This window comes from Oryctolagus cuniculus, chromosome 6 (genome assembly GCF_051225735.1).
Source record: "Oryctolagus cuniculus isolate XC-2025 breed Fujian yellow rabbit chromosome 6, ASM5122573v1, whole genome shotgun sequence".
Lineage (NCBI taxonomy): Eukaryota > Metazoa > Chordata > Mammalia > Lagomorpha > Leporidae > Oryctolagus > Oryctolagus cuniculus.
In genome coordinates this window covers 26889346-26914227 of record NC_142872.1, presented here as the reverse complement: position 1 = coordinate 26914227, position 24882 = coordinate 26889346, and the positions used below count along the sequence as shown (strand labels likewise).

At 42.5% G+C, this 24882-nt stretch overlaps 1 protein-coding gene, 1 long non-coding RNA gene and 1 pseudogene across 8 annotated transcripts in view; 2 read left to right on the top strand and 1 right to left on the bottom strand.

Moving 5' to 3' along the window:
• Positions 1 to 24882, top strand: part of LOC149126066 (uncharacterized) — a 142415-nt gene that overhangs the window by 78099 nt on the left and 39434 nt on the right. For 4 of the 6 annotated variants that reach the window (XR_016236156.1, XR_016236154.1, XR_016236157.1 and 1 more), the window contains exon 3: positions 15715 to 15857. This is a non-coding gene — a long non-coding RNA (uncharacterized LOC149126066). Of the gene's footprint in view, positions 1 to 15714; positions 15858 to 17322; positions 17723 to 24882 lie in introns of those variants that run through there. The other 2 variants (XR_016236159.1, XR_016236158.1) reach the window with 1 other exon arrangement.
• Positions 2536 to 3096, top strand: LOC100343795 (10 kDa heat shock protein, mitochondrial pseudogene; annotated as a pseudogene). Its single transcript, XR_016236152.1, has one exon. The product of XR_016236152.1 is annotated as a 10 kDa heat shock protein, mitochondrial pseudogene (transcript).
• Positions 8363 to 9661, bottom strand: NPY6R (neuropeptide Y/peptide YY Y6 receptor). Its single transcript, NM_001082773.1, is given in 1 exon segment — positions 8363 to 9661. A coding segment is annotated over 1 exon segment (1116 nt). The 5' UTR covers positions 9629 to 9661; the 3' UTR covers positions 8363 to 8512.

The following is a 24882-nucleotide window of genomic DNA, read 5'->3' as shown; positions in this document are numbered from 1 at the left end:
TTTATTTACTTGAAAGTCAGTATTACACAGAGAGAGAAGAGAGGCAGAGAGTGGGGGTGGGAGTGTCTTCCATCTGCTGGTTCATTCCCCATTTGGCCGCAATGGCTGGAGCTGTGTCAATCCAAAGTCAGGAGCCAGGAGCTTCTTCTGGGTCTTCCACGTGGGTGCAGGGGCCCAAGGACTTGGGCCATCTTCCACTGCTTTCCAAGGCCATAGCAGAGAGCTGGATTGGAAGTGGAGCAGCTGGGACTCAAACTGGCACCCATATGAAATTCTGGCACTGTAGGCAGTGGCTTTACCCATAATGCCACAGTGCCAGCCCTGAAAAATTCTTTCAATTTCTATTTGTTTTGGAAGGTCTTTATTTTACCTTCATTCAGAAATGAGAGCTTTGCAGGATACAGTATTCTGGGTTGACAGTTTTTTTCTCCCTTTTTTCTTTTAAGATTTGTTTTATTTATTTGAAAAACAGAGTTGAGAGAGAGAGAGAGAGAGAATCTTCCATATACTGCTTCACTCCCCAGATGGCTGCAGTGGCCAGAACTGCGCTGATCTGAAGTCAAGAGCCAGGAGGTTCTTCCAGGTCTCCCACACTGGGGCAGGGGCCCAAATACTTGGGCCATCCTTTACTGCTTTCAAAGGCCATAGCAGAGAGCTGGATCAGAAGTAGAACAGTCAGGACTTGAACTGGCACCCATATGGGATACTGTGATACTGATGCTGCTGGCTAGGGCTTTAACCCACTGTACCACAGGCCTGGCCCCAATTTTTTTCTCTTAAAACCCTGCCTGTCAAAAAATTTAAAAAAAAAAACCAAAAACTTGGAATGTATCTCACCATTCTCTCCCAGCCTGTAGAGTTTTTGATGAGAAATCAGTTGTGAGTCTAACTGGAATTCCTCTGAAAGTAATCTGACATTTCTCTTGCACACATTTTAGAATCTTTTCTTTATGTTTTGCTGTGAAGTGTTTGACTGCAATGTGTTGTGGTGAAGATCTTTTCTGGTCATGTTATTAGGAGTTCTATGTACTTCCTGTACTTGGGCATCCCTTTCTTTCTTCCAATTAGGGAAGTTTTCTGTAATTATTTCACTAAAAAAGCCTTGTATTCCATTCCCTCTTTCAACACATTCAGGAACTCTTAAGACCCGTATGTTGTGTTGTTTGAGAGAATCCCATAAATCTCTCCAACAATGTGTTTTAGTTTTCTAATTTCTTCTTCTTCTTCTTCTTTTTTTTTTTTTTTGGTCTGACTGTAAAATTTCCAGAGATTTTTCTTCTAACTTGGATATTCTTTCTTCTGTGTCACTGAGTCTGTTCTTAAGGCTTTCCACCATATTTTTTTGTTTTGTTGAATTCTTCATTTCCAATATTTTCTTTTGATTTATCTTTAAAATTTCAATATTTTGGGGAAATTTTTCATTCATGTCATGTATGGATTTCTTTAGTTCATGAATTTCCTTCTGATTACTTCTAAGTAATCCCATGATCAATTTTTTGAATTCTGTTTCTGGCATTTTGTCAATGTCTTCATCTTCACGTTCTAGTATTGAAGTGTTGTGTTCTTTTCTGAGTGTCATGTTGTCTTCCTTATTCTTGTTTCTTGAATTGCTGTGTTTATTATTAGGCATTTGCGGTGATGCTTGTTGTTGTTGTTTTTCCCTGTGATGGCTTTTTTCTTTGGACTATGCCTCTGTGGGTTAGTTGAGTGTCTGCTATTTCAGTGAATACCCAGAGGCGTATGCTGGGTGTAGTCAGGGAGCTCTGTTCTGTGCTACAGAGTGAGGAGAGTGTTCAAGGTGACACCCAAGTTGGGCATGGTAAATCTCTTTTTTTTTCATCAGAGGAGAGGTTTGTTCTGCTCTGTTTGCCTATTTTCACGCTCACCTCCTCTCCTCAAAGGAGACCAATGCCTGAGCACTAGCCCCAGTGTGTATAGTATTCGTCCATGCTGCCACAAGAACCACAGAAAGGATCAGTGCAGTCCTTGGAGTGAGCACAGATCCCCAGATCCCGCAGCAGTGACCCTCACCAGGGAATCAGGGAGCCTTGAGCATGTAGAGCCACCCACAGTGACTCCCAAAGTTCCAGCCACACCCTGCACCCTCCCACACAGCCACAGTGTTTTCACACAAACCTTGCATACAAGCCTCCCACAGTCAGGAGCACCCAGTCCCTTGTCAGTTCTCCCAGCCAGTCTCAGGCGTCTCATCTCGACTGGTTGCTGGGTACGTGGACACGAACGAACAACTTGGCCCTGCTGTTTATCCATAAATATTGCTATTGTTTACTTTGGATTTCCTTTGTACTTTTACAGGGAGATTTTTCTGCCTTCACCTTATTTTGTAGTGATGACCATGGTTCTGTGTGTAATACATCCTTAAGCATCTTTTGTAAGGCTGGTTGAATGGTGACAAATTCTTTCAATTTCTGTTTGTTATAGAAGGTCTTTATTTCATCTTCATTCATAAATGAGAGCTTTGCAGGGTACAGTATTCTGAGTTGTCATTTTTTTTTTCTCTTAAGACTTGGAGGGGGGCGGGCGCGGGCCGAGCGCGCGTGCACGGTGCCTAGCCTTTTCACGTGTCCTGAGGGTCAGGCTGCGGGTCTCTCCTTGGAGCGGCACGAGAGCGGAGCAAAAGCTGTGGCGCTGGGACCATGGCAGGACAGGCATTTAGGAAGTTTCTTCCGCTCTTTGACCGCATCTTGGTGGAGAGGAGCGCCGCGGAAACAGTAACCAAAGGAGGCATTATGCTCCCTGAAAAATCTCAAGGAAAAGTATTGCAAGCAACGGTAGTAGCTGTTGGATCAGGCTCTAAAGGAAAGGGTGGAGAGATTCAACCAGTTAGTGTGAAAGTTGGAGATAAAGTTCTTCTTCCAGAATATGGAGGCACTAAAGTAGTTCTAGACGACAAGGATTATTTTCTATTTAGAGATGGTGACATTCTTGGAAAATATGTAGATTGAAATCTCTGAAACAGCATCACATGAAGCTTCCCATTCCATTGAAGTTCTGAAATCTTTTCATCATGTAAATAATTTCCATGTCTCTTTTATAATAAACTAATGCTATCTAAAACAATGAAAAAAAAAAAAAAAGACTTGGAATATATTTCTCCTAGCCTGTAGGGTTTCTGGTAAGTCAGCTGTGAGTCTAATTGGAGATCCCCTGAAAGTAATCTGACTTTGCTCTTGTGCACATTTTATAATCTTTTCTTTATGTTTTGCTGTGGAGAGTTTGTCTATAATGTGTCATGGTAAGGATCTTTTCTGGTCATGTCTATTAGTTCTATGTGTTTCCAGTACTTGGACGTCTCTTTCTTTCTTTCTCCAAATTAGGGACATTTTCTGTAATTAATTTCACTAAAAAGACTTTCTAATCCATTCTCTTTTTCCATGCCTTCAGGAACTCCTCTAAGACCCATACGTCGGGTCATTTGATTGATAGTATCCCATAGATCTCTGACACTGTTTTTTAGTTTTCTAATTTCTTCTTCTTCTTCTCCTTTTTTTTTTTGGGGGGGGGGGTTGTCTGACTGTAAAATTTCCAGAGATTTTTCTTCTAACTAGGATATTCTTTCCTCTGCCTCACCAACTCTGTTCTTAAGGCTTTCCACCATTGCAATGGCCCTCACATGCCCTGAGCATGTGGAGCCTCCCACAGTGACTGTCCAAAGACCCAGCCACACCCTGCGCCTTCCCACTCAGCCATAGTGCTCCTAGCACACAAGACTCCCACATTCACGAGCACCCAGACCCCTTTCAATTCTCCCAGCTGTACTCAAGGCATCTCAGCTGGTTGCTAGATGCATGGACATGAGCTGATGCAGCTGTTACAGATGTCCAAAATGGCACCCACCTTCTCTGGGCTAGTTACGGGATGCCAGTGCCAGGTGGTCGGGGAGAGAGAAACGTGCCTCTCCTCTTTTCCCATTAGATTGGCAGGTACACTGTTCCCCACTGGGCTCCAAGCCAGACTCATGCCAGGCTCTTCCCACAGCTTTACTGCCAGTGGCTAGGGCTGCTGCAGTCTGATCTCACCTCACTCTCACAAAGTTGATTCTGAGGCTCTCGGCTGCTGGATTCCTGAGTTGTGTGCATCCACACCCTCCACGTAGGCCCACAGTATGCCTCTGATTTGTGTGGAGTTTCCTCTGCTGTTTTCACCCTAACTCTTCCTGGACATAACACTCGCTCCACTTTTTTAAAACTGTCTTCCCCTAGACTAGTGCAGTAAGCTCCCTCCCTATTCCACCGCTTGAAAGCTCATCACACCATCTACCTTTAAACCACATTTACATATTCTTCATTTTCAATAATTTTTGATGCTAATTCTCTACCTTTGCATTGTCTAGGTAGTACTACTGGGAACCTTTTAGGAATACGGAGAGAAAAAAACTCAGGAGACTTGTTGCAAGGTTGTGTTAGCATTTTCTCTTTCCACTCTGGCTCACTGGACAGACTCACCCAGGATAGTTGAGGGCATAGATGGGACAGTTATTCATCCCACCAATGGTCTTCTAGTCTTGAAACTTTTAAAGGCAAGATGCATTATTCTCATTGTAAAATAATTTGAGGTCAGGAGATAGAAGATTTTGAGAGTACTGGCTAGAGGAATCTGTTTCTAGGGCTATCTGGCATATGTCATGAAGCTCCAGTGTTAAATTTCTAAGAAGAGACTACAGGCCCAGCTGGCAACTGGGGAGCAGCAAAAGAGAGCATGAGCCCTCATGTCATTCACCAGGTGCCTTGGTGATAGACAACTGATGCAGACCGCCCACAAATACTGCAAAAACGGAAGAAATAAGGCTGGTTTTCCTGAAGTCTTTCCTGAAACCATGTTTCCTCATCTATAAGTTTTAGCTCATCTGAGCCCCCATAACCCTTGGTTTATGTCTCTGTTGTACCTTCTCCAGTAGCTGTTTATGGACATGTGTTCTCCTGTCTGTCAGAATGTAAGCCCCCTGGGGTGGAAGATCTCTGTGTCTTTGTCTCTCTCTGTAACTCTGCCTTTCAAATAAATTCCTTAAAAAATAGAAGGTATGGCCGGCGCCGCGGCTCAATAGGCTAATCCTCCGCCTAGCGGCGCCGGCACACCGGGTTCTAGTCCCGGTCGGGGCGCCGCATTCTGTCCCGGTTGCCCCTCTTCCAGGCCAGCTCTCTGCTGTGGCCAGGGAGTGCAGTGGAGGATGGCCCAGGTGCTTGGGCCCTGCACCCCATGGGAGACCAGGAAAAGCACCTGGCTCCTGCCATCGGATCAGCGTGGTGCGCCGGCCGCGGCGGCCATTGGAGGGTGAACCAACGGCAAAGGAAGACCTTTCTCTCTGTCTCTCTCTCTCACTGTCCACTCTGCCTATCAAAAAAAAAAAAAAAAATTAAAAAATAGAAGGTACGCTGCCTAAAGATAAAAGTATGTGTGAAAGATGCATTTAATTCGTACTTTTTTGAGATAAAAATAAATACAAGAAAGACTGCTGTTGCTAGTTGTACCATTAGTGACTTTAAAAAGTATTTATTTTAAAGATAGACAGAGTGCTTCCATCTACTGGTTCACTTCCCAAATGCCTACAGTGGTCCCATACTGTGGCTCAAATTGGGAGCCAGGAACTCAATCCAGGTCTCCCACCTTGTTAACAGGAACGTAATCACTTAAGCCATCACTGTCGCCTCCCAGGGTCTGCTCTAGTAGGAGGCAGAAATAAACACTAACTAGCATCTTAGCAGCTAGGCCAAATGCCTGCTGCCCGTCCCCCACTATTAGTGACTTATTTTATTAGTGGTCAAGGAGAGTTTAAAACAAAAACTAAATAGTTTCACAGAGGGAAATTGCTGTTACTAGGGAGCCAGAAAGAACACCATAATACTGAGTTACATATTGGAGATCTCTTCTGAATGTTCATTGAATGTGGAGTTGGGGTTAGAGGGAACTGGGGTGTATGCGTGTAGCTGAGGGAGAGAGTGGTGTAAGTTTGATGCCCTTTCCTGCTTTCAGTGGTTTGATCAGGATCATTTTAGTGATGGAAACTAGAATCAATAGTTTTTTTAAACTACATAAAGTAAACATCACATTGGATCAGAAGATAAAAAGGTTATCTGGGAGACTGCTTCCTGAGCTGCAGCCTTCTACCTTTGGGGTTCCAAACTGACACCATTTGAAGGTGAAGTTTAGATCAGAGTATTTGCCACTAATACTGTGAGAATCTTATTTCGTTTGGGTGTCTTGCAGTGCTTTTGTTGTTCATTGATCCCAAAATGATAGAGAATAGAAATCCTGAAGAGAATGAAAAAAGAGGGAAAGAATGAGGAAGTGGGGTGCATATCTCAGGAGGGTAAAATGTGAAGGCTAATGTGCAAGGAAGAAAATGCTAGAAAAATCACAGGTATTCAAACATCACCTTTTATTCAAAAGAAAACACACTTACATTTAAAACATACATATAAGCTGCAGCTCAATTTAATAGGTGTTAGGGAGGTTTATCTAAGTAAGTGACAAAGCTGATCATGATTTAGTAAAAGCTGCTGAGCTAGTGGCTATTTGAACAGTAGCATAGTATCCTTCTCAGTTCAGAAGATTCTTTTATGTATTCTTATCTATTCATATATATATATATATATATATATATATATATATATATATGAGAGAGAGATTTATTTTTCATTCTCCAGTTCCCTCCTCAAATGTCCACAATGGCTCGGTCTGGGCCAGGCTGAAGTCAAGAGGTTGCAACTCAGTTCAGGTCTCGCTCTTGGGTGGCAGGGACCCAGGTACAGGAGCCATTACCTGCTGCCTTCAAATATGCACATTACTGGCAAGCTGGAATTGGAAGCAGAGCCAGGACTCCAACCCAGGTACTCTGATTAAGGGATGTAGGCATCCTAAGGGATGTCTTTTAAGTGCTGTACCAAATGCCCATCCTGGGGGATCTTTTAACAATGTTTCATTTGCAAAATACATGAGAGATTTAAAAAAATCTGGAACTAATTATAAAGGTATTATTAGTGAAGTCACTTGGACCCAGTGAGTAATAATGACCTCTACTTAATGTACATAATTAGGGATAAAAAGCCAGTTTGTAATGAAATCTGTGTGTATATTGGCCATTAATATGTTAAAGTGACTTCTAACATTGGAGTGCTAATAAGTTTGTGTCCAGTTTTAGTAATGTTAATAGCATTGTTAGTGAAGAAAATGAACTGTTATAAACTAGAGTGTGACTCAGGCATGGGAATTAATTGTAATTACAATACCTAGTTTAAATATTAGGTTAAAACCATCACTTCAGCTTTAATGCAAACCTAAATTATTTTGTTAACTAATAAGTTATGATGGTGGCGTTCTGACTTGACTAATTAATTGAACAGTTACATTGTTGAACATTACAGTTTTGATACCTGAAAGTGGCACTGTTTCAGTGCTAAAGAGGTGTACATACTTCTTTGCATATCGTTTATAATAACTCTCATGGATAGTCCATTGGCTAATAGGAATTTTGTTTTCTAACCACCACTGCTGCTTCACTCTCACACTCGTTCTCTACCACAAATGATGGCAGCTAGGTTGTTGGAGTTATTAGACTTATTCTCTTATTTTTTTATTTATTTATTTTTTTTTTTTTGACAGGCAGAGTGGACAGTGAGAGAGAGAGACAGAGAGAAAGGTCTTCCTTTGCCGTTGGTTCACCCTCCAGTGGCCGCCGCGGCTGGCGCGCTGCGGCCGGCACACCGCGCTGATCCGATGGCAGGAGCCAGGAGCCAGGTGCTTTTCCTGGTCTCCCATGGGGTGCAGGGCCCAAGCACCTGGGCCATCCTCCACTGCACTCCCTGGCCACAGCAGAGAGCTGGCCTGGAAGAGGGGCAACCGGGACAGAATCCGGCGCCCCGACCGGGACTAGAACCCGGTGTGCCGGCGCCGCTAGGCGGAGGATTAGCCTAGTGAGCCGCGGCGCCGGCCTAGACTTATTCTCTTAAAAAGGTGTGGTAAGGGGCCGCTGCCGTGGCGCACTAGGTTAATCCTCCGCCTGCGGCGCCGGCATCCCAAATAGGCGCTAGTTCTAGTCCCAGTTGGTTTTCTTCCAATCCAGCTCCTTACTGTGGCCTGGGAAAGCAGTGGAGGATGGCCTAAGTGCTCGGTCCCTGCACCTGCATGGGAGACCGGGAAGAAGCTCCTGGCTTTGGATTGACGCAGCTCTAGGTGTTGCGGCCATTTGGGAAGTGATCCAATGGAAGGAAGACCTTTCTCTCTGTCTCTCTGTCTCTGTGTCTGTCTGTCTGTCTGTCTCTCTCTCTCTCTCTCACTGTCTGTAAATCTACCTGTCAAATAAATAAATAAAATCTTTAAAAAAAAAAAAGGTTTTGGTTGGATGGGTCAGACAGACAGGCTTAGCCAAAAACAAAATGTGTATAAAGTTGGTATGTTCTTGGTTCTGCCTTCATTTTGTTTCTTGTCCTATCCACTGCCATTACCTTTCCGTGTCCCAGTGAGGAAGGGCATTAGTGTTAAGTGTTAGCAATTTTTATATACCTGCTGGTATATGAGCCACTCTTAAAGATCCCTTGGATTCATCTGTGTGCAGAGTGGAGATGGCAATATTTTCATATCTTTCCCGAAGTGCAAAGCACAAGCAGTGGTGAATAAGCACCACCAGATCTTTCTGGAAATTTCTGTTCAGAAATCCATAAAAGAGAGGGTTTATGCATGTGGAAACCATAGCAACCAAGTGGCATATTGCAAACACCAGATCATGGTGGCAGCTCATCAGCACCTCGTGATACCAGTCAAAGATAACATTGAAGGTGTTCAGGGGCAGCCAGCAGGCTGCAAAAGTCACAACGATGGAGATCAGCATTGTGTTGATTCTCTTGTTCTCAGTGAGCCAGCTTTCATTTTCCCTCCTTCTGTCTATTTTGCTGTTTCTCTTGTGGAGGCAGATAACAATCTTCAGGTAGCAGATGAACATGAAGCCCAGCGGGACAAAATACTGGAGCATAATCAAGGAGGTGGAATAGAGGAGCTGGTTTGTCTTGGAGGGCCAGTGCTCTACACAGACTACATGGTGACTGTAGAGGTCAGTGGGGAGAGAGAGGTTGCGGAAGGGCTCATCAGTGAGGTGGTAGGAAAGCAACAAGGGAATGGACAACAGAAGGGAGAAGAGCCAAATCAGCATGATGCCCCAGTAAGCGTGGGATGCACTCGGCTTCCAGCCACGGGGGTTCACAATCAGCTGATATCTTTCAATAGCAATTAATACAAGTGAGAAAATAGACACAGAGATGGAGACACTCTGTACATAGGAGGTGAGTTTGCACATGGTGTTCCCAAATATCCAGCGATCCATCAGAGTGTAAATAGCAGTAAAAGGGATGCACATGACACACACCAAGATGTCAGAGAGGGAGAGGTTGGCAATCAGTATGTTGGTGACATTCTGAGCTTCTCTCTGCTTCTTAAAGATGATGGTGATGAGAGAGAGGTTTCCACAAATGCCCATGATTAAAACCACAGTATAGGCAATGAGTAATAGGAGTAAGGCTAGAGAAGGGGATTGACAGGATTCAAAGTAAAAAAATGCTGAGCTGTTGCTCTTTGCACTGGTTTTATTAGATGCTGGGTCATTGAGGGAAACTTCCATTATTTCAGGATTCTGAGAAATTTCCTAAACTCTCTTGTATTATGAGTGGATATTTTGGCCATCAGTTCCTGGGAAGCACCTTTCTCTGAGGCTTCCAATGAGTAACTAGTAGGGTTTAATCTTCTCTGGTTTCTGTCTGGGTTTGATGGAAACACATGAATGGTTTGAGCACTCTTGAGACCCTAGAAAATTAAACAGAATTAAACAGAAACCAAAATATTAATGCAGGTTCTTAGCAATATGGACTGTTCTGTATGTAGAACAATGTCTCTGAGAGGATATAGGCAGATATCTAGAGATTCTCTGTACCTTTACCCTCATCTCAGGGTGTTTTATTTGTCCAGTCAGTATGATCTGTCAAGCTGGTGAAGTAGGCATATAACAACATTCTGTTGACTGTATTAGGCAACCCAAATACATGTTCCCATGCCCCTAAGCTGCCATCCCCCACTTTTTTAGGACCATCTGGGCATGCACCCACCTGCTCAAATGGACTATAAAAGTCTTAGGGTAGGGATTGTGCTGTGAAGGCTAGAATACTGTTTGCGATTGAGTTCTTTTTTTATTTTTTTGACAGGCAGAGTGGACAGTGAGAAAGAGAGAGACAGAGAGAAAGGTCTTCCTTTTGCCGTTGGTTCATCCTCCAGTGGCCGCCGCGGCCGGTGCGCTGAGGGTGGCACACCGCGCTGAGCCGATGGCAGGAGCCAGGTGCTTTTCCTGGTCTCCCATGGGGTGCAGGGCCCAAGCACCTGGGCCATCCTCCACTGCACTCCCTGGCCACAGCAGAGAGCTTGCCTGGAAGAGGGGCAACCAGGACAGAATCCAGCACCCCGACCGGGACTAGAACCCTGTGTGCCGGCGCTGCAAGGCAGAGGATTAGCCTATTGAGCCACAGTGCCGGCCACGATTGAGTTCTTCTGTGGCTTGAATGTCTGTATCTCTTCCAAAGTTCATGTTCTAACTTAATCTCCAGTGCATCAGTATTAAGAGGTAGGATGTTTGGGAGATGATTAGCCCAGGAGAGATATGCCCTCATGAATGGATTTGTGCCTTAAAATAAGTACGTGAAGAGGCTGGCGCCGCGGCTCACTAGGCTAATCCTCCGGCTTGCAGCACCGGCACACCGGGTTCTAGTCCCAGTCGGGGCACCGGATTCTGTCCCGGTTGCTCCTCTTCCAGGCAAGCTCTCTGCTGTGGCCAGGGAGTGCAGTGGAGGATGGCCCAAGTGCTTGGGCCCTGCACCCCATGGGAGACCAGGAGAAGCACCTGGCTCCTGCCTTCGGATCAGTGCGGTGCACTGGGCGCAGCGCACCGACCGCAGCGGCCACTGGAGGGTGAACCAACGGCAAAGGAAGACCTTTCTCTCTGTCTCTCTCTCTCTCACTGTCCACTCTGCCTGTCAAAAAATAAAAAATAAGTACGTGAAGAGACATTCTGTCCCTTCTACTACATGAGGACACAACATTTGTTTCCTCTGAAGAATGCAGCAACAAGGTGCCATGCTGGAGGCAGTCACTAAACCTGCCAGCATTTTAATTGTGTACTTCCCAGCCTCCAGACCTGTAAGAAATAAATTTAGACTGTTTATGAATTTCCTAGGCTGTGGTACAATTTGTTGTAATAGCACAGATCGATCAAGACAGCTTCCAGTTGGAGAACTGATATCCCTAAGTACTTTAATATGAGTCAATTGTCTTTTTTCCTTATCTTTTTTTTTTTTTTTTTTTTTAACTTGTGGAATGGGATGAGTAAGCTTTTTCTAGGCAGGCATTTTGGTGCAGTGGTTCATCTACCACGTACCATATTGGAAAGTGCCTCTGCTTCCCATTCAGCTTCTTGCTAATGCATCCTGAGAGGTAGCAGATGATGGATTAAATACTTGAGTCGTTGCCACCTACACGGGAGACCTGGATGGAGTTCTGGACTTCTGGCTTTGACCTGGTCCAGCCCTGGCTGTTGCAAGCAGTTAAGGAGAGAACTAGTAGATAGAAGATGGATCTCTTTGTCTCTGTAAGTCTGTCTGAGTTATTGTGAAGATTAAATAAGATCATGCAGCTAAATTTGTCCTTCATCTGATTGTAGAGCACATAGCAGATACTTAGTATATGTGTGTTGAATAACATTTGCCAGCTTCACTGCCCAGAGCTAGGCTATAGCCTACACTAGTATATGCCTTCTCCTCTTTTTTTTTTTTTTTTTTTTTGACAGGCAGAGTGGACAGTGAGAGAGAGAGACAGAGAGAAAGGTCTTCCTTTGCCGCTGGTTCACCCTCCAATGGCCACCACGGCCGGCGCGCTGCGGCCGGCACACCACGCTGAGCCAAAGGCAGGAGCCAGGTACTTTTCCTGGTCTCCCGTGGGGTGCAGGGCCCAAGTACTTGGGCCATCCTCCACTGCACTCCCTGGCCACAGCAGAGAGCTGGCCTGGAAGAGGGGCAACCGGGACAGAATCCGGCGCCCCGACCGGGACTAGAACCCGGTATGCCGTCGCCACAAGGCCGAGGATTAGCCTAGTGAGCCGCGGCGCCGGCCGCCTTCTCTTTTTACATTTTCTGCTTTCTGAGGTTGAAGTCATACCTTGTATATGTAGATTCTGGATATATTACTCAGCTTCTGGACATCAAAGCAAGTGCTTAGTATGCTATTTCCCAGAATTAACTTTATTAGAATTATTCTTCCAGGGGCTGGTGTTGTTTAAGTCCTGGCTGCTCCACTTCTGATCCACTTCTGATCTCTTACTGCACCTAGGAAAGCTGTGGAAGATGGCCCATAGAGCTTGAGCTTCTGTACCCGTGTGGGAAACCAGGATGAAGCTCCTGGCGTTGGCCTGGCCCAGCCATGGCCATTGCAGTCATTTGGGAAGTAAAACAGTAGATGTAACATTTCTCTCTCTCTTTCTCTCTCCCTCCCTTTCCTCTTTCTCCCTCACCCTCCTTACTTCTGCCCTCCTACCCCATAATGCTCTCTTTCAAATGAATAAAACAAATATTTAAAAGAAAGCATTCCTTCAATTCTTGCTTCCTCCAGAAATTCTTCTAATGTCCAGGGAAATGGGGGCCCTAGTCCTATGGCTCATCGTAGCATAGGTGATCATTCAGTGGAATTGTTCATACCTGGATGTACATCCGGTGTGCTCTCCCTGCTGTTCTAAGTGCTGAGATTTCTGGCCCAAAGAGAACACATTGAAAGAGGGTAAATGGAAGGGGAAAAACCCAGCCTTCTCATCTTGGTTTATTATTTAAGAATTTGAGGAAAACAGCATAAATAATACTTTTAAAGGAAGCTGAGCAGTCGGAATGAAAGAGGACAGACTCTTATTTGCTGTTTGAAATTACATTGGCCTGTTGCATTCTTCCTGAGTTCAAAGGCTTAGCAGATTCTCATTGGAAAGAAATCATTGTAAAAATACTTATGTCTGCCACGGTTTCAACAACAGATGCCACAATGAGGAAGACCATAAAAATATTGTAGATGATAGAAACTTTTGATAAGACAGTTCATTTTATAAAGAAAGACCCAAGGGACTTATCTGTGGCTTAGATGTGATGTAGTGATAAGGAGAAATAGCAAAGCCTATAAACAGTGTTATTCAGAAAGAAGGCATGGTTAGGACTTGGATGATCCAGGCATTTAACAGATGTAGATTTCACAGATACTGGCCACAGAGAAACTCAAGACATATTTAAGCTTCTTAGGAACATTGTGAGACTAGAACTATAAATGAGCAATAAATGCTTTGCTTGCTAATTAGAGGCCTCCCACCAAGCAAACTACTTGGAAGAGGAAAGGACTGAAAAGGAAAAAGAAAATAGTTACTACTATGTAGATTGTTTGGCATGCTAGAATGAGCAATAGACTTGCTGTCAGGGGATGTATCCCACTGCCACCTAGCTGTTTGGTCCTGGGCAAGTTCACTTTCCTTCTTTTGATCTCAATTTCTTCATCTTTTAAATGAAATTGAAGAATGGCTTCACTTTCACATTTTGTTACAAAGGCCAATGGAATTTGGAATAATATATTTAAAACATTTTATAAAAAATACTGAAAATTGAAGTGCTCACTATTATTATTCTCGAATGTGTCAGACATTGTTTTTAAAGATGTATTTATTTGAAAGTCAGAGTTAGAGGCAGAAGCAGAGAGAGAGAGAGAGAGAGAGAGAGTGAGAGAGAGGTGTTCCATGAGCTGGCTGACTCCCCAAATGGCTGCAACAGCAGGAGCTGCGCTGATCCAATGCCAGGAGCCTGGAGCTTCTTCCAGGTCTCCTACATGGATCCACCCAAGGACTTGGGCCATCTTCTACTGCTTTCCCAGGCCATAGCAGAGAGCAGGATGGGAAGTGGAGCAGCTGGGAATCGAACTGGTGTTCATGTGGGATGCTGGCAGTGCAGGTGGCGGCTTTACCCACGCCACAGCGCTGGCCCTGTGTCAGACATTTTGACTGAATTGATCTAACCCCTATCCTCCAAAGAACCAATAGTACTTTTTTTTTTTTATCTGCTATACTATTTCTTCTTCTTGTTTGTGTGTGTGTGTGTGTGTGTGTGTATGTTTTTAAAAAGATTTATTTATTTGAAAGGCAGAGGAAGAGAGACAAAGATCTTCCATGCACTGGAGCCTGGAACTCCTAGGTCTCCCACATGTGTGGCAGGCACCCAAGCACTTGGGCCACCTTCCACTGACTTCTCAGGTAGATTAGCAGAAAGTGGAACAACTGGGATACAAACAACTTAGCACTCATATGACATGTCAGCATTGTAGGCAGCGGCTTAAGCCACAATGCCAGCCATTCTATACTGATTATATTATTTATTTTTCCAAAACCAAGTTTGTTGGGAAGGAACTGGGGTTATTATAATTCCATTTCATATAGAAACTAAAATACAGAAAGCTCTAAGACCTTAGCTAAAGTCAAACAAAATCAGTTGTCTTGTAGGTTTTTTTTCTTCCTAGCTCTTACTGTCTACAATAAAGAAATGCTTCCTATGAATCCTACAAAGTTAGTTTGAATAACAATCTTCTCTTGACATCTGAATTCAAGAGTTTTTTTGCGGAGTTCCTAGCAGAATGGTAATAAGGTGGGAATAAACAGTGGGATGCCTGTACTGCCCATTTCTGGTGAACTGGGTGTTTTCATAGTAGCTGGAGATTGATTGTCATCCTGCCACAGTGGGTCAGCTTTCTTGTAAGCTGATTATTACAAAGTACAAGTAAGCTCTGCAGCCATAAATTCTTGTAGAGGTTTGGAACCTGGGAGAACCAGAAGAAGGATGATTGGGCCTCATCTAGGAGGAAATGGAAGGGGAGTAAGGGAATTAACATTATCCAGTGCCCTCCATGCTCTACAAAGGTTAATGGGAATATCTCCAAATATGGGTTTTAAATTGAGATTTACACTTTACATAATTGGTAACTGTTAAGATTGTTAAACCCTGCTATCTGAAAGCAAAGCCCTGATTCATAAAAAATTCTTGGGATACATTTCTGTTTTAGGAAACTTCATCTTTGCTTTGCTGGGTTGGAAATGACCCAGGGATGTAGGATCTCAAACTACCAAGTGACATTTTGTTAAAAAATATGAGTAGCATTTACAAAAGTAGATAATCTTTAACCTTTATTGTGATTGTGTCTAGCTTGTGAGGTACCTGCCTTGAACTGGTTCCAGTTATGTGTTTTAATGCAAAAGTATATTATATTATTGATGTTTTGTGTTTAAAAGTTTCAAGATGAACAAAATAAGAGCCTTACTCTTCCAAAGTGTCTGTGTGCGTAGTTATTTTTTGATCTGAATGTCATTTTGTTAGTGTGTACCTTTAGTCTTGTCTTTTTATTCATATGGTTTTTTGGCGGAGGGGGATGGTGGGAAAGGGTGGGGGTAGATTTGTGTGTCTGTCCTTGAGTCCATCTTTTGCTTCTTTACTTTGGCTATCTTCTCTTTCTTTCTAACTGTCTTATTCTCTACTCTGTCTTCCTTTGATTGTCCATAACATAGAGATATTAAAGCGTATTTTAGATTATTTGGTACTGTGCTGCTTTAACCTGGAAGAGACTCTAAAGGTCTTCTAATACACTCCTCTTGTTTGATAGATTTTAGTTACTGGCAGAACAGCAACCAGAACCTAAGTCTCCTGGCTCCCAGAGTTCTATGTTCTTCCCACTATCTTCTGCTGCCTCCTGTTAGATGTTTTTTGAATAAAGATCTGGATTTCTTGTTCCTAATTTAAAAGCAGGTGAGTAGAACAGTTTAAAATTTCTTTTATGTTTAAAAAAATATCTAATGTAACTTCAGAGTATGTGGCCTTGGACAATGTGAAGTTTTGCACACTTCTTACCTCCCAAGTATGTATATGAGGGCCCAAAATAGGACAGGATCACACTGCAAACGTCCCCCAGACTCTAAATCTCCAGGAATATAGATTCTATGCTTGTGCTAATACAAATAAAATGTTACACTAGTTTAGAGCTGTATGATTTTCAAAGTACTGCCTAGTTAATTAATTAATTCATGTGCTGACAAGGTGGTCTGTCTTGATCTTTACAGCAGCCCTGTGCTCAAGATAGGAGTGATACTTTAATTCTGATTTTACAAAGATGGGAACCAAGATTCAGTGATTTGCTCATGGTTGCATAGTCAGTAGCAAAATCAGGACTAGAACTTCTGCTTTCTAAACTGTATACAAAAGAATATTTCTGGTTTATATATATTTGGTCATTTTCCTTTTTTCTTATTTCATTTTAAAAAATAAATCAGATGCATAATTTTTGCTCCATTAGTGCAAATAAAACTAGAATTTCAGAAAAGACACATTAGAGAGCTTACCCTGAGAACCAAGTACTACATTTTGAAAACAGCATCAAAGAAACAAGTAACTCATCTCTCACAGCCTTATTAAAAAGTGTAGTTGGCCTGGTTATTCAACATCATACCTCTTTATTCCATTCAACTAGTCACCCATTCCAAAAAATAAAATTTTATGTCTATTACAGAAGTATATGCTGTCTTAGAAGACTTGAAGGTTACATTTGATACATTCATTCTTTTATTATGTATACTTTGTGTTTTTGTTGTTGTATATGCTTTATTTGGTTTTTGTTTGTTTCTCAAACAAACAAATTTGACCATTTCCTAAGCCCATAGAAAGTATTAGTGGAAAAATATACACATTTCCCAAAGCCACTCTTAAAATCAGGCCAACACAGATCATCTGAATTGGCTTTAATTGTCTTTGAGGGTTAAAAACTGAATTTGCCATTTTAGGGATGTTGAGGTCTTCAGTTCTTTAAAATAACATTGAATCAAATGCATCAAGAAAGGAGAGCTCCACTCTGCCAGTGAAAATAATTATACAATCTTTTAAAATTTATTTACTAACAGATAAAAGTAATCAAAACCCCACTGTGCTAATAGATTTGGGGTGTTTTTTGATAATTTTCTTAAAATTATAAAGCTGTAGGGATTTCAGATCACATAAGTGAAAACATAACAGAAGTAATTAGGCCCCAAAACACTGAAATTCCACTTTTTAATGATCTTCACAAATTTTAAAGACTTGCTTTTTTAACATGAGATGCACATTTGAAAAGGTCATTTGCAAATCTTAAGGGTTTTTTGTTTGTGTTAGCATTTTAGAGGTTTGTTTCCCACTTTCTTACCTGTTGGAAATTTTTGGCTCTATTGCTGTTTTCCGCTTTCAGGTGTTTTCTTTCTTCATTTCCATTTAAGAACTTGTTTCTCTGCTGAAGGACGACTTGTAAACCGTTTCTCCAAGTTGCGGCATCCCCTTTCCCTTCTTGGCTTATTTATTCACGAAGAACCCTACAGCTCTTATTTCCGAAGCTATTCCCTGGGGCTGGAATTATCACACAGAGTATAGCTCTGGATTCCGGCGCGGCTGAAAGCTGCTGAAGAGATGGAAGGGAGGAGCCAGAAATCTCAGCAGTACTCATATTGGAAGGAGCCGTTTAAAAGATGGTTTCAAAAAGTCACTTTCAATCATCTTGTAGAGATGATGAGAGTGCATCTTGAAAATCTACAGAATTTTCTGGCATATATATATATGTATATATTCATACAAAAATAAACTTTGCCCTAATCAACCATTTGATTTAAATAGTTCTGAAAATTATTAGTCAACATTAACAGTTTTAGAGAATTTACTGTTCATTAAAAGATGGGTTTTCTTTTAAATTTTTCTACTAGTTATGAGATTAACAAAAATGCTTTTATTTATTTATTTTTACTTATTTGACAGATAGAGTTATAGATAGTGAGAGAGAGAGACAGAGAGAAAGGTCTTCCTTCCATTGGTTCACTCCTCAAATGGCCGCCACGGCCGGCGCTGCACCGATCCGAAGCCAGGAGCCAGGTGCTTCTTCCTGGTCTCCCATGTGGGTGCAGGGCCCAAGCACCTGGGCCATCCTCCACTACCTTCCCGCTCCACAGCAGAGAGCTGGACTGGAAGAGGAGCAACAGGGACTAAAATCCGGTGCCCATATGGGATGCCGGCGCCACAGGTGGAGGATTAACCAAGTGAGCCACTGTGCCAGCCCCAAAAATACTTTCAAATTTGAAGTTAAACCTGTTTCCTAGGGAAATATGTTTTATAAGCTTTCTAACAGCTGAACTGCTTGTGAAGTATGAAGGGAAATGGGGGCCAAAAAAGCTCTTTTTTTGTTTTTGAAAAATTATTACAAGAATGGCACCATTCCTTTCTGTTAGAACAGACTGCAAAAATAAGATTTAGATTATGTGCAAGAAATATTTCCATATAGTGAATGGTTGAAAGTTTTAAGAAACAAGGTTATAAAATATTGTATGGCTGAAAATATTTCTGGCATAGGCTAGTGATAGACACGCAACATTTTGAAATACTTCCTAAGCCAAGAATTCAAAGATGGGCACCTCCCTTTCCAAATTTTAGAACTAAGCCCTGTGTATCAAATTCCATTTCTCCATCCAGTATGCTAAACTAATCAATTAAAACTCAAAATTCCTAGCCAATCAACAGTATTGAAATTGTGTATTCATGTTTTATGGAACCTTCCAGGTCTGTAGGGTGGCACAGGGGTCTGTGCTGCAGGAGTAGAAGCCAGTCTCTGGCCAGCGCTGTGGCTCACTTGGCTAATCCTCCACCTGAGGTGCCAGCACTAGAACCTCAGGTTCTAGTCCTGGTTGGGGCGCCGGGTACTAGTCCCAGTTGCTCCTCTTCCAGTCCAGCTCTCTACTGTGGCCAGGGAGTGCAGTGGAGGATGGCCCAAGTGCTTGGGCCCTGCACCCCATGGGAGACCAGGATAAGTACCTGGCTCCTGCCATCGCATCAGCGCAGTGCGCCGGCCTCGGCGGCCATTAGGGGAGTGAACCAACGGAAGGAAGACCTTTCTCTCTGTCTTTTCTCTCTGTCTTTCTCTATCACTGTCTAACTCTGCCTGTCTAAATAAATAAATAAAAATAAAAATGAAAATAAATGAAAGAAGGCAGTCTCTTATAGGAACTTGAAGAGTAGATGTGGTTGAACAGTCCAGTGGTCCATACCTCTTCTCTTCTTTTTTTTTTTTTTTTTTTATCTTTTATTTAATGAATATAAATTTCCAAAGTACGTCTCATGGGTTACAATGGCTTTCCCCCCCATACCGTCCCTCCCACCCACCACCCTCCCCTTTCCCACTCCCTCTCCCCTTCCATTCACATCAAGATTCATTTTCGATTATCTTAGTATACAGAAGATCAGCTTAGTATACCTTAAGTAAGGATTTCAACAGTTTGTTCCCACACAGAAACATAAAGTGAAAAATAATAGATGATTTTTTTTTTAAATGATGATGAAATCAGATCAGACCTATTGTCATGTTTAATCCCAGTGAGAGTCAAGTTGGGAATTGATAGTTTCTTTTCTTTTCTTTTTTTTTTTTTTTAACAGAAGATCAGTTTAGTGTACATTAAGTAAAGATTTCAACAGTTTGCACCCCCATAGAAACACAAAGTGAAATATACTGTTTGAGTACTCATTATAGCATTAAGCCTCAGTGTACAGCACATTAAGGACAGAGATCCTACATGAGGAGTAAGTGCACAGTGACTCCTGTTGTTGACTTTACAAATTGACACTCCTGTTTATGGCATCAGTAATCTCCCTATGCACCAGTCATGAGTTTCCAAGGCTATGGAAGCCCCTTGAGTTCTCCGACTCTTATCTTGTTTAGACAAGGTCATAGTCAAAGTGGAGGTTCTCTCCTCCCTTCAGAGAAAGGCACCTCCCTCTTTGAAGACCTGTTCTTTCCACTGGGATCTCACTCACAGAGATCTTTTTGCCAGAGTGTCTTGGCTTTCCATGCCTGAAATACTCTCATGGGCTTTTCAGCCAGATCCGAGTGCCTTTAGGGCTGATTCTGAGGCCAGAGTGCTATTTAGGACATCTGCCATTCTATGAGTCTGCTGAGTATCTCACTTCCCATCCATACCTCTTCTTTCTCAGTTCTGTATCCTCATTACTTATTTGCCTATTTGTACCTGAAATATAGAGAGTAGCAAACTTTGTAACATTTTAGGATTTATTTAAAAATATTTATGTGTTTAATTTATTTCACTGGCAGAGAGAGAGAGAGACAGAGAGAGAGAGAGAGAGAGAGAGAGATCCCAGCTGCTAGTTCATTCCCCAAATGTCTGTGTTGGCTGAAGCTGGACAAGCCTGAAGCTAGGAGCTAGGAACTACTCTAGGTCTCCAATGTAGGTAGCAGGGACTCAACTACTAAGGCCATGACCTGCTACCTCCCAGGAAGCTGAAATTGGGAGCAGAACTGGGACTTGAACCAGGGCACTCCAATATCGGATGTTGGGCATCCCAAGCAGTGTCTTACCTGCTAGGCCAAATGCCCACCCCTACAGAGTTTATTGAAAAAAAAACACCATTTTTTTCATATATTAAATACTGATGAAAACTAGCAGTGTCTACAGGTTTGGTGGATATTAAGAGACCTTAGGGGTGGGCATTGTGGGCAGTGGGTTAAGCTGTTACCTGGGGTGCCTGTATCTCATGTCAGAGTGCCGCTTAGAGTTCTGGCTATTTTGCTTCCTATCCACCTCCCTTATTAATGTGCCTGGGCAGCAGTGGATGACGGTTCAAGTACTCGCATTCCTGATACCCATGTGGGAGACTGAAGCTCCTGGCTTCCGTTTGGCCTAGCCCCTGCTGTTGTGGCCATTTGGGGAGTGAATCATCAGTTTAAAGATCTCTCTCTCTCTTTCTGTAACTTTGCCTTTCAAATAAATAAAAATAAATAAATCTTTAAAAAATGGGAGAGAGATCTTAGATATGTGTGATGTTGGTGGAAATTTTGAGAAGCAGCTTATGTCAGATAGAGCTGTTTCTAGTCTAGGTTCTCCTGGACTACCTAGTTGGGTGACCTTGATATTCTTTATGGGTTTTGTATTTCTTTTCTATAAGATTAATTTTTTAAAGATTTATTTTACTTATTTGAAAGGCAGAATTAGAGAGAAAGTGGAGACAGAGAGAGAGCTCTTCCATTTGCTGGTTCACTCCCCAAATAGCCACAACGGCCCAGACTGGGCAAGGCCAAAACCAGGAGCTAGGGGCTTCATCTAGGTCTCTCACATCGGTGTAGGGGCTCAAGCATCTTCCACTGCTTTCCCAGGCACATTAGCAGGGAGCTGGATTGGAAGTGGAACAGCTGGGACTATGAACAGATGGAGACCCACTGATTTTGTTTTCTGTTGAATCACCTGGTACAAACAAATGCCTTCAACAAAGGTTATAATTCTTAAAAGTATATTTGAATGGAAAGGTTTGATAGTCATAATTCAATTCCACTGAAATCCCAGTGGGGTTATAAAAATTTAGAAAAAAGTATATAAGTGAGACTAGCTTTGAAAAATTGACTAATTAAAATAAAAACATATCAACTAAACAAAATATTAAAAAAATAAAGTGTCAGTAATTGGATTAGTATAATGCCTGGTCAACAGTTAGCAGAAGGGGTGGGGTTTGGCCTAGTGGCTAAGATGTTGATAAGGATGCCCATGTGCTACATCAGAGTGCCTGGGTTTGGCTCCTAGTTCTGACTCCTGATTCCAGCTTCCTGCTAATGAGGACCCAGGGGGTCAGCACTGATGACTTAAGCAAGTGGGCTCCTGTAACACATGTGGGGGACCAGAATTAAGTTCCTGACCCCTGGTTTCAGCACCCTTGGATGTTGTGAGCATTTGGGGAGTGAACCAGAGGATGACTCTCTCTGTCTTTCTGTCCCCCCTGCCTCTCAAGTAAATTAAAAGGAATTAACAGACAGTCTCATGGAATGGGAGAGTTAAAAAGAGAGCCTAATATACATAAAATTTTAATATATTATAGAGAAAACAGCAAAGATTTCTGGGAAAGGAAATGATTATTCAACAAATACTATTAGAACAATGAATTAGCTGCTTAGAAAATATATTAATTTTATTCCCTTTTTTTTTGATAGAGTGGACAGTGAGAGAGAGAGACAGAGAGAAAGGTCTTCCTTTTGCCGTTGGTTCACCCTCCAATGGCTGCCGCGGCCGGCCCGCTGCGGCCGGCACACCGCACTGATCCGATGGCAGGACCCAGGTACTTATCCTGGTCTCCCATGGGGTGCAGGGCCCAAGGACTTGGGCCATCCTCCACTGCACTCCCTGGCCACAGCAGAGAGCTTGCCTGGAAGAGGGGCAGCCGGGACAGAATCCGACGCCCTGACCGGAACTAGAACCTGGTGTGCTGGCGCCGCAAGGCGGAGGATTAGCCTAGTGAGCTGCAGCGCTGGCTGTAATTATGATTTTTAAAAAGTGTGTTAGTTTACTCATTTATTGCCTTTCTTAGTAATATAAGCTCTTTGTAGGCAAGAGCTATGTTTTACTTGTTGATATATCTTTAGTGACCATGCATGGTTCCTAGAATATAGCAAATCTTAAATGAATATTTGTGAAATGAATGAATAAGCTTAAACTCAATAGAAGAAAACACAAGGGGAAAGATTGAGTTGCCTATTTAAATTATCAGTTTTATCTAAATTAAGACAAAAATGGGGAAAATTGTTACAATGAACATGATAAAAATATGACATTTTTCTTTATGAATCATATATGTGAATTTTCAGGGAAAATACTAATATCCCAGTAGGGAAATAATATGGACAATTGATATATGAGAAAATAAGACAGACTAATAGATATTTGAAGAAAAAGGTTCAGCTGTCACTAGTAGTCAGAGAAACAGAAAACAAAACAGGAAATCATCAAACATTGAGAAAAGTGAAAGAGAAATGTTCTAGGCAAAATGGGTAGTGAAAGGGGTATTTATACATTACTGGTGGAAGTATTACTAGCAGAGAGCCTTAATAAATGTTTATTTTGTTGATCCCATTAATTCTAGTTCTAGAAATCTACCCCAAGGAAATTCTATTAGGAGATGCAAGTGAAGATTTTGGCATGGAGATATTCATTGCAGTGTAATTTACGTCAATAAAAAACCAAAAAACTTAAAGCTCCATTAGTCAGAGAATGGTTGCAAATAAGAGTTTACCTATGCAGCCACTGAAAATTCTTTTTAGGGAGAATATTAAATAATATGAAACCACTGTGATGTAAAGTTAAATGAAAGCAGCATGATATGGAACATGGATTCTGTACAACCTCAAATATGCAAAACAATATAGAGATTAAGGAAAATAGGCCAGTGTTAATGGTTATCCTTAGGATTAGAATTATTGGTGATTTTTATACTGTATAGTGTTTCCTATTTGTATTTTTTTCTAAAATGAGCAGATATTAGTTTTTTTCTTTCTTTTTTTATTTATTTTGAAAGAGTTGCCGAGAGAAGGAAGAGAGAGAGCTTGCCCATCTGCTGGTTCACTCTCCAAATGGCCTCAATAGCCAGGGCTGGGTCACACCAAAGTCAGGAGCCAGAAGATTCCTCTGGGTCTCCCATGCGGATGGCAGATTCCCAAACACTTGGGCCATCTTCCACTGCTTTTCTCAGGCCATTAGCAGGGAACTGGATTAGAAGTGGAATACGGGTCCAGTGCTGTGGCATAACAGGTAAAGACACCATCTGCAGTGCCAGCATCACATATGGGTGACAGTTCAAGTCCCGGCAGCTCCACTTCCAATTCAGCTTTCTGCTCTGGCCTGGAAAAGCAGTAGAAGATGGCCCAAGTCCTTGGGCCCTTACACCCATGTGGGAGACCTGGAAGAAGCTCCTGGCTCCTGGCTTTGGATCAGCCTAGCTCCAGCCATTGTGGCCATTTGGGGAGTGATCCAGCAGATGGAAGGCTTCTCTCTTTCTCTCTGCCTCTGCCTCTGTAACTCTGCCTTTCAAATAAATAAATACATCATTAAAAAAAGAAGAAGAAGTGGAATAGCTGGGACTCAAACTGGCACCCATATGCATGCCAACATTGCAAGATGCAGCTTTACCCACTATATGCTTCAATGCCGGCCCAGATTTTGGTCTCCCAATTGGAAAAATAAGTTTCTTTTCTTTTCAGCATTGATGTTGAAAGTGGAGATCCTTGTGTGCTGTACTTACTAGTGATAAAATTTAGCAAGCATTAGAGTTTGGTTACCTCAAAATTCACTGTGGTGGGGCGCCGGATTCTGTCCCAGTTGCCCCTCTTCCAGGCCAGCTCTCTGCTGTGACCCGGGAGTGCAGTGGAGGATGGCCCAAGTGCTTGGGCCCTGTACCCCATGGGAGACCAAGAGAAGCACCTGGCTCCTGCCATTGGATCAGCGTGGTGTGCCGGCCACAGCGGGCCGGCCGCGGCAGCCATTGGAGGGTGAACCAAAGGCAAAAGGAAGACCTTTCTCTCTGTCTCTCTCTCTCACTGTCCACTCTGGCTGTCAAAAAAAAAAAAAAAAAAATTCACTGTGGTAATTGCAAAAGTTAGTTTATTGGCTAATAGACTCGAACAACAGGCATTCATTGATTATATTATTCAAAGAAAGATAAGCCTCTGATTTCTCTGATCTCTTTAGAGCCCTTGCAACATTGATATTTGTGATATCACTATATTGTGTGCCTTATATACCTTTGATAAGCTTAAATTAAAACATTAGTAGGGCGGGCATTTGGCCTAGCACTTAGGATGCCTTTGTCCCATATTGGCTGGGTTTGATGCATGGCTGTTGTTCTGACTCCACCTGCTTGCTAACCCGTCCCTGGAAGGCAGAGGTGATGGCACCCACTTGGGAGAGAAGAACTGAATTTCTGGCCCTTGGCTTTGCACCAG